A 9,571-nucleotide genomic window follows, 5' to 3' on the forward strand; every position below is an offset into this window, starting at 1 on the left:
GTAAATTTCCCCCATTGCAGTTTCCACTCATCCCTCCCATGGGTCTTTGCCCTAGAGCCCATCTGAACCTCTCTCTACACAGTGCTCAGTAGCTCATGTCATCTTGGATGCAAGGGCCAAGGAAGGAAGAGGTGCACAAGGACCATATTTTTCATCTCCCTCATCACCAGAGCTGGATCCATGTGATGAACTTCACTTGACTTAACAAACCTTCACTTGACAAACAGCCTGATGATCCTCGCACGCAGGGGTTTGCTTTTCACGCTGTACACGATCGGGTTCATCAGGGGCGGAACCAGCAGGTAGACGTATTCAAAGAGAATCTGAAGCCAGTGAGATGAGCTATTTCCAAATCTGTGTATCACAGACAGACCGATCATTGGTGTGTAGAAGAGTAGGACGGCGCAGAGGTGGGAGACGCAGGTGTTCAGGGCTCTGAGGCACTCTGCACGGGATGTGATGCTCAGCACCATTTTGAGGATCATCACATATGAAAGGAGGATAACTAGAGAGTCCAACCCCACCGTGGAGAGCATTATAAACAAGCCATAGATGCTGTTGACTGTGATGTCCGCACACGCCAGCTTCATGACCTCATGGTGCATACAGTAGGAATGGGAGAGGATATTGGCTTGACAGTATGGGAACCGTTTCAAGAGAAAGGGGTATGGGAATGCTAAAGCCACCCCTCTTAGCACACACACGAGTCCCATCTTGAATATTCTTGGCAGGGTCAAGATGGACGTGTATCTCAGTGGGTCATGGATCGCGATGAAGCGGTCAAAGGCCATCAACAGGAGCACAGAGGATTCAATGTATGAAAGGGAGTGGTTGAAGAACACTTGGGCAAAACAGGCATCAAAGCCGATTTCCCTAGAGTGAAACAAGAACACGCCTAGTGTTGTCGGCATGGTGGTCATTGATAAGGCAAGGTCTGTGGTGGCCAACATGGAAAGGAAAATGTACATAGGTTCATGGAGGCTTGGTTCTGTTTTAATAATGAACAGAATGCCAGTATTTCCTATTATCAAAATGGCATAAATAAGGCACAAGAGAATGGAGATACAGAGATGGATGTCTTCATGTCCCTCTATCCCAGTAAGAAGGAACACTGCAGGCATGGATTTGGTGTCATTGACAGCTAACATGATGTACTGGGTAGATTCAAGGAGTTTTGAATTTTCTTTCCTGTGTGGAAAAAGAGTAAAAGACTTGACATTATTTTATTAGATATCAGTCTGCTCTTAGAAAGTAGAGGGTAGTTATGACATGAGAACCCCAGTATCTCAAGGAAGATGAGTAGAAACTCTTGGATTGACACTTCTGATAGGAAGTTAGGGGCTGCCAGATTGGGTGAGACCTGTAGTCCAGGTAGCCCAGTGTCTGGTACTAGAAACTGCAGATGAAGTGGAAGAAGTACTGGAATAGGCAGCTATGAGATGACCTGCTCCCATAAAAATTCCCCTCTTCCAAGACCCAGAAATTCAGCCTATTCTGGGGTGCAAATCATGACCTTTTATTGACTGTATTATTATTTATTTGTCCCTTCACTAGCGCTATTGATTATAAATATTCTATATTTTCTTCATCCTGAACCTCCAAATTATGCCTCTATATCTCTGCAGTACATGGGATTAATTCTTTGGCTCAGGTGCTGACACCTGACTCAATAACATCACATTCAACAGTGACAGATTTATACAGATAAATTTGAACAGACCCAGTGTCACAAGTTACCCCAAGTCACCTCCTCCTCGGGTGCTTTATCACAGGGACTGGCCTTTTAGACCACCATCCGTGGCTCCGCTCAGGACCGGCATGTGCCCACTCTGATATTGCCTAATGGGGGCTTGACTTCCGGTAGCGGAAAGAGGGTCCGGGCCCACCCTCACTCCGAACCCCAGCCCAGGGCCCTAAGGCGAGGTCATTTGACCTGGCTCAGCAAAGGGGGTTGTTGCCCCAAACCCTCCTCTCTCGAGTTTCGTGGCCCTGCCCTGGGCTGCTTCTTCCCCCAGATGTCTCACCTATTCCCTATCCTCCATGACAGGGCCGGCCTTACCCGGCTCTTTCTCCTCCCCGGGTCATGATCCCTGGTCGCCTCTCTCTCTAGGGAGCCATCCTGGCCCCCTTTTGAATTCCCCGCCTCTGTGTCTGTGCTCCGCCCTTCGCCAGTGTCTTCTAGGCGTCGTGCCCCCGCCCTTTGCGGGGGGACGCCAGTGATGTCACCCGCTGGCGCTGGCGCTGGCTCGAGCCGGTCTTATTATTATTTTGGTTGCCCTCCTTCATTCTCATAGGACCTGCATCCAATCCCCATGCAAGGATTTGTAGATAACTGGCACGTTAACAAACTAAGAGAGGTGGTTACTTCAGCTGAGCGAGGATTGGGGGAGTGTCAAAAACATGTAAATAGTGCAAACACCAGATTTACACTAAAATCCAGTTGTGTGTGCAAGTTACTTAAACTAGGCGGCTGTGTCTACATTGGCACCCCTTTCCGGAAAAGGGATGCTAATGTAGACTTTGGAATAGGCAAATCCATGGGAGATTTAAATATCCCCTGCGGCACTTGCATTAACATGGCTGCTGCTTTTTTCCGGCTTGGGGAAAAGCCGGAGAAAAGCGCCAGTCTAGACGTGATTCTCCGGAAAATAAAGCCTTTTCCGGAGGATCTCTTATTCCTACTTTCAAGTAGGAATAAAAGATCCTCCAGAGAAGGCTTTATTTTCTGGAGACTCACATCTAGATTGGCGCTTTTCTCCGGCTTATCTCCAAGCCGGAAAAAAGCGGCAGCCATGTTAATGCAAATGCCTATTCCAAAGTCTACATTAGCATCCCTTTTCCGGAAAGGGGTGCCAATATAGACACAGCCGGCATGTTTAGAAGGGTGATGGGATTACATAACATTTAACCTCTGTTAGTCTATGTCTACACTGCACAGTTATTTCGGAATAAGGTATTCCGGAATAGTTATTCCAAAATAGCTTATTTTGAAATAGCATGTCTACACTGCAGGGAGGCCTCAAAGGCTGTGTCCAGACTCCATGCCTCCGTCGACGGAGGCATGTAGATTAGCCAGATCGGAAGAGGGAAATGAAGCCGCGATTAAAATAATCGCGGCTTCATTTAAATTTAAATGGCTGCCCCGATCTGCCGATCAGCTGTTTGTCGGCAGATCGGGAGAGTCTGGACGTGATGCCCCGACAAAGAAGCCTTTCTTCATCGACACAGGTAAGCCTCGTGAAACCAGGTTTACCTGTGTCGATGAAGAAAGGCTTCTTTGTCGGGGCATCGCGTCCAGACTCTCCCGATCTGCCGACAAACAGCTGATCGGCAGATCGGGGCAGCCATTTAAATTTAAATGAAGCCGCGATTATTTTAATCGCGGCTTCATTTCCCTCTTCCGATCTGGCTAATCTACATGCCTCCGTCGACGGAGGCATGGAGTCTGGACACAGCCAAAATTAGTCTGAGGCCGGCTTCCCTAATATAGACATGCTACCTAGATTTACAGATCTATGAGAAATAACTTAGAATGGCCCTGGTTGAGGGGCTATTTCGAAATGACAGAAGTAAAGTGTCTACACATGCCTTATCATATATAAAGTAGCCCAGTGTCTCTGAGTCTGTAACGCCGAAATGCTGGCTGTTCTTTCTGGGGGGCACTGTTGCCTGAAATGCTGGCTGTTCTCTCTGGGTGGCACTGTTGCCTGAAATGCTGGCTGTTCTCTCTGGGTGGCACTGTTGCCTGAAATGCTGGCTGTTCTCTCTGGGTGGCGCTGTTGCCTGAAATGCTGGCTGTTCCCTCTGGGTGGCGCTGTTGCCTGAAATGCTGGCTGTTCTCTCTGGGTGGCGCTGTTGCCTGAAATGCTGGCTGTTCCCTCTGGGTGGCGCTGTTGCCTGAAATGCTGGCTGTTCTCTCTGGGTGGCACTGTTGCCTGAAATGCTGGCTGTTCTCTCTGGGTGGCGCTGTTGCCTGAAATGCTGGCTGTTCTCTCTGGGTGGCACTGTTGCCTGAAATGCTGGCTGTTCTCTCTGGGTGGCACTGTTGCCTGAAATGCTGGCTGTTCTCTCTGGGTGACGCTGTTGCCTGAAATGCTGGCTGTTCTCTCTGGGTGGCGCTGTTGCCTGAAATGCTGGCTGTTCTCTCTGGGTGGCACTGTTGCCTGAAATGCTGGCTGTTCTCTCTGGGTGGCGCTGTTGCCTGAAATGCTGGCTGTTCTTTCTGGGTGGCGCTGTTGCCTGAAATGCTGGCTGTTCTCTCTGGGTGGCGCTGTTGCCTGAAATGCTGGCTGTTCTCTCTGGGTGGCGCTGTTGCCTGAAATGCTGGCTGTTCTCTCTGGGTGGCGCTGTTGCCTGAAATGCTGGCTGTTCTCTCTGGGTGGCACTGTTGCCTGAAATGCTGGCTGTTCTCTCTGGGTGGCGCTGTTGCCTGAAATGCTGGCTGTTCTCTCTGGGTGGCGCTGTTGCCTGAAATGCTGGCTGTTCTCTCTGGGTGGCGCTGTTGCCTGAAATGCTGGCTGTTCTCTCTGGGTGGCACTGTTGCCTGAAATGCTGGCTGTTCTCTCTGGGTGGCGCTGTTGCCTGAAATGCTGGCTGTTCTCTCTGGGTGGCACTGTTGCCTGAAATGCTGGCTGTTCTCTCTGGGTGGCACTGTTGCCTGAAATGCTGGCTGTTCTCTCTGGGTGGCGCTGTTGCCTGAAATGCTGGCTGTTCTTTCTGGGTGGCGCTGTTGCCTGAAATGCTGGCTGTTCTCTCTGGGTGGCACTGTTGCCTGAAATGCTGGCTGTTCTCTCTGGGTGGCGCTGTTGCCTGAAATGCTGGCTGTTCTCTCTGGGTGGCGCTGTTGCCTGAAATGCTGGCTGTTCTCTCTGGGTGGCACTGTTGCCTGAAATGCTGGCTGTTCTCTCTGGGTGGCGCTGTTGCCTGAAATGCTGGCTGTTCCCTTTGGGTGGCCCGTGCTGCATGGGCAGTGTGGGGCCTAAACAGCCACTTGCGCCGCTTGCTTCCCTGCAGCAGCCCAGCTGAGCAGTGCAGAAGTCAGCCAAGCGCCATGGTGGGAGGCGAAGGGGGGTGGGGTGGTGACATGCGGCGTGACAGCGGCTCCAGGCCCTGCCCCTTAGTTGTGAACGTCACTGCCCCGCCCCCCTTCACCTCATGCCGTGGCGCTCTGCTGACTTCTGCACTGCTCAGCCGGGCCGCCATGTGGGAGCAAGTGGCGCAAGTGACCGTTTGGGCTCCGTGGTCCCCTGAGTGAGAGGCAGGAGGGGGAGGAGAGCTGAGAGAGAGAGGGGGGAAGGCAGTAGGAGGAGAAGAGAAAGAGAGAGACAGAGAGAGAGGCAGGAGGTGGAGGAGAGCTGAGAGAGAGAGGGGGGAAGGCAGTAGGAGGAGAAGAGGGAGAGACGGAACGAGAGACCGGAGGCTCAGGAGAGAAGACTGACGTGGAGGAGAGACCTGAAAATCCCGTCTTATGATGGGCTAATTGGCTAGTTTCAAAATAGCTGTTTTGGAATAGGCATTATTCCTCATAGAATGAGGTTTACAGAAGTCGGAATAAGCAGTCCATTATTTTCCAATTATTTCAAAATAACGGAATTGATGTGTAGATGCTTGCATAGTTATTTTGGAATAATGGCCGTTATTCTGAAATAACTTTGCTGTGTAGACACATCCTCAGAGTCTTTCCCTATACCTCAGCTCCACTCTTTTTGAAATACGCACCAGTGGTTCTGTTCTCTAAGGACTTTTTGAAAAGCCTTGCACAGGAATTGCAGAGTTAGTGACTGCGTGACCCTGAAGGTCATTTGTAGAAATGGCTTCAGCTCAGTTACTAAGGGGACAATCTCAGAGAGGTAGCCATGTTAGTCTGTTACTTTAAAAAACAACAAGTAGTCCTTAGCGCCTTGGACACTACATATAAAGTACCGTGAGCTTTCATGGGCTAAGCCTACTTCCTCAGATGAGCAGAGTGGAGAGATATGGGGGGGACTCACAATTTATAACAGAAGGGAGGTGCGAAAAAGTACCTGCCAATTGTAGGGCTGGTGCTAATGAGACTAAGTGATGGGACTGGAAGTGTCCCATAATTAGCTTTTGGTGTCAGTTGGGTATTGAAAGTAAGAAAAGCTGGTTTTAAAAAGACTCATCCACATAGGCCACAACATCAGAATCTCATACAACTGCACATCCTGTAATGTAATCTGTGCCATCAAGTACCAGCAATGTCCCTCTGCCATGTCTATTGGCCAAACTAGACAGTCTCTGTGACAAAGCATAAATCAACACAAGTCAGACATCAAAAATGGTAATACACATAAACCCATAGGAGAACATTTTTACCTACCTGGGCACTCATTAATGGATTTCAAAGTACCAATTGTTCTACAAAGGAATTTCAAAAACCAACTACAGAGAGAGACTGTGGGAACTGGCCTTCAAATGCAAATTTGATACTATCTCTCATGGCTTGAACAAAGAAATGAACCGGATGGGCCATTATATTTCACACCCAACTGACAGCAAAAGCCAAATATAGGACACTTCCAGCTCACTCAATTAGCCTCATTAGCACCGGCACCACAACTGGCAGGTATTTTCCCCATTTCCCTTCTTTTTCTGTAATAAATTAAGCGGGTGCCCCTTTTCTCTCCACTCTGCTCATTAGACAGTATGTCCAGACTTCAGAACTTTGTCAGAAAAGTGGCCTGAGTTATGTCCACACGGCAAGCACGTTCTTTCGACAATAAATTGAAAGAACAGGGGGGTTTTGTGCAATTGGTAATCCTCATTTTATGAGGAAGAAGCCTTTTTGGTGAAAGAGCTCTTTTGCAAAAAGGCGTGTGTGAACAGGAAAGAGGGAGTTTTTTTGGAAGAAGAGGGAAGAGGAAAAAGGACAGGTTGACCTGGTGGCCGTTCTGTTTATAGCAATCACTGCTTACATGCAAGAGAGCGCTCAGGCAGCCTGGACGCTCTCTTTTGCAAAAGCACATCGCTTTTTCAATGCACTTTTGCAGTGTGGATGCTCTCTTTCGCAAGAAGATTTTTCAGAAGATCTCCTCCGAAAAAAGCTTCTTGTGCAAAAAGCCTGTAGTGTAGACATAGCCTGAGGAAGTAGATTTAACTCACGAAAGCCCATGATACTATACTTTTTTTTTACTCTCTAAAGTGCTATAGGACTACTCATTGTTTATGAAGGGACAGTATACAACTGTTGGCCGAACAAAGAGTTCATAGCACAAACCCATTGTAGGCAGTATTTGGAGTACTTCTGCAATACTTTCAAAACCAAAACCAATTAAGTAGTAGAATTACCACTGCTGCTTCCAGTACAGATTCCAAAAATTATGCTGCTGGCTTCCGATATGCATGTATAACATCAAAGTCTGGCCTGTAATATTCCTATCATGATGAAAAGGTTTGCATGAGATTTCATCTCTCTTCATGAGCACACAAATGTCGACCCATTTTCCCCTCTGATCTTTCAGAGATGATTTCTCAGGTCAGAAAGGGATTTTAGCAGTACAGCCTGTTAAACCTGTTGGCTACGTCTACACTGGCAGGATTTTCTGAAAATGCTTTTAACGGAAAAGTTTTCCATTAAAAGCATTTTCGGAAAAGCACGTCTAGACTGGCAGGATGCTTTTCCGCAAAAGCACTTTTTGTGGAAAAGCGTCCGTGGCCAATCTAGACGCGGTTTTCCACAAAAAAGCCCCAATCGCCATTTTTGCGATCGGGGCTTTTTTGCGGAAAACAGTACTATGCTGTTTACACTGGCCCTCTTGCGCAAGTGATTTGCACAAGAGGGCTTTTGCCTGAACGGGAGCAGCACAGTATTTCCGCAAGAACACTGACGATCTTACATGAGATTGTCAGTGTTCTTGTGGAAATTCAAGCGGCCAGTGTAGACAGCTGGCAAGTTTTTCCACAAAATCAGATGATTTTGCGGAAAAACTTGCCAGTCTAGACACAGCCGTCGGGTTTGACTTTTAATACTTCTGCATTCTTACTAATATGTGTGTAGAACAAAGTCACTGTGTGGTGCATATCCAACAAGCAGATGGGATATAGTATAACAAGACAGAAAAGGAATGGAAGTAAAAGTGTTGCTGGTGATGGGGGACAGTTTAATATAGGAACACACACTTGGGGTGTGTCCAGACTCAGGGGTTTTTTCGAAAAAAGTAGCCTTTTTTCGAAAAATCTTCCCCTGCGTCCAGACTCAAGCCGCGTTCTTTCGAAATTATTTCGAAAGAACGCGGCTTTTCTTTCGATGGCGGTAAACCTCATTTCACGAGGAAGAACGCCTTCTTTCGAAAGTTCCTCTTTCGAAAGAAGGCGTTCTTCAATGTAAATAGGGCTTCTTCAAAAGAGAGCATCCAGACTCACTGGATGCTTTCTTTCAAAAAAGCAAGCCTCTTTTTCGAAATTTCTCCGTGCAGTCTAGACGCTCTCTTTCAAAAGAGGCTCTTTCGAAAGATGCTTTCGAAAGAGCGTCTTTCGAAAGAAGCCTGCAGTCTAGACATAGCCTTGATGACTGTCTCAGCTTCTTATTTCAAATCAAGCTTAAGCAAACAAGGCAGGAGAAGGGAACAGCGGATTGTTAGATTTCTGTGTATCTTGACTAACACACTGGGGAGCATGAAACCACTTGAGAAATCCTGACTTGGTGCATCAGAGTTTTAACACTCCGAGCTTTCTTTGAATGTCCGATTTTTGTGTAGCCTACAGTAAAGCATAGACAGATGCAGGGGAGGGATCCCAAGCTACCTACTGCTGCCTGATCTCCAGACCCATCACTGAGTCTCCCAATAGCCCAGGTGTCAATGCAAACAGCCTGCAGCCTTCGCCCTGCACTTCACATTTTAAAGCCACTGAAACCTGCCAACATACCCAGGTACCTGCTAGAAGGGAGCTGCTGTCACCAGAAGTCTTCACTCTACAGGACAAGGAGTCATCAGAGAAGTAGCACAGGCAGCAGGCAGTGTGTGTTCAGCTAGGGAGGCAACTGCCTTTATGAAGCATGTTTGCACATTCCCCTGGGGGCTACTTGACCATCCAGGAGTCTCAGCTGCTTGGCTTTGTCTGCAGCACCAGCTTTAATGCTCATATTCAATAGCAAACTACAGAGGCCAAATCACAGGGGTTTCAAACTTGCTGCAGGCTCCATTCTTGGAATCGGGGCTTGTCTTCATGTTTGTCATGGTTTCGATTAGTCATATGACTCCCTTGGGGGCAGCTGAGTGGCAGTGATGATGCTGTCACATCTCTGATCTTGCTGAATTAAAATATAGAATAATAATAAGAAATAACAATATGGTATCAGATTTCTCCTCAGCAGCTGTATTTTCTTGCATTACAAACCCAACCTCCAAACTGCGAAATTCCCAGCAGATTCCACAGTGCTCCATGTTTGGAAATTTCCCTTGTATTGTTGCTGGGAGCAGCCAACAAGGCACAGATTGCTCATTAATTACCCTACTTCGTACATTGCCTCTGAGGCATCCTAATATAATGAAATCACTATGATGAATATGGGGTCAAAATAGCTTTGGAAGTGTCTGCACAGGCACTGTGA

General features: G+C 47.7%; 1 protein-coding gene across 1 annotated transcript; it reads right to left on the bottom strand.

Moving 5' to 3' along the window:
- Positions 1–212: 212 nt before the first annotated feature.
- LOC102462377 (olfactory receptor 51G2-like) lies at positions 213–1,148 on the bottom strand. Its single transcript, XM_014578286.3, has one exon. The coding sequence runs from the start codon at positions 1,146–1,148 to the stop codon at positions 213–215; it is 936 nt and encodes a 311-aa protein (XP_014433772.3).
- Positions 1,149–9,571: the final 8,423 nt, after the last annotated feature.

Source organism: Pelodiscus sinensis, chromosome 1, assembly GCF_052426305.1.
Source record: "Pelodiscus sinensis isolate ZL-2025 chromosome 1, ASM5242630v1, whole genome shotgun sequence".
NCBI lineage: Eukaryota > Metazoa > Chordata > Testudines > Trionychidae > Pelodiscus > Pelodiscus sinensis.

Excerpts from the sequence above, each read along its gene's own strand:
- LOC102462377 (XM_014578286.3), bottom strand. The coding sequence starts at position 1,148 with ATGTTAGCTGTCAATGACACCAAATCCATGCCTGCAGTGTTCCTTCTT.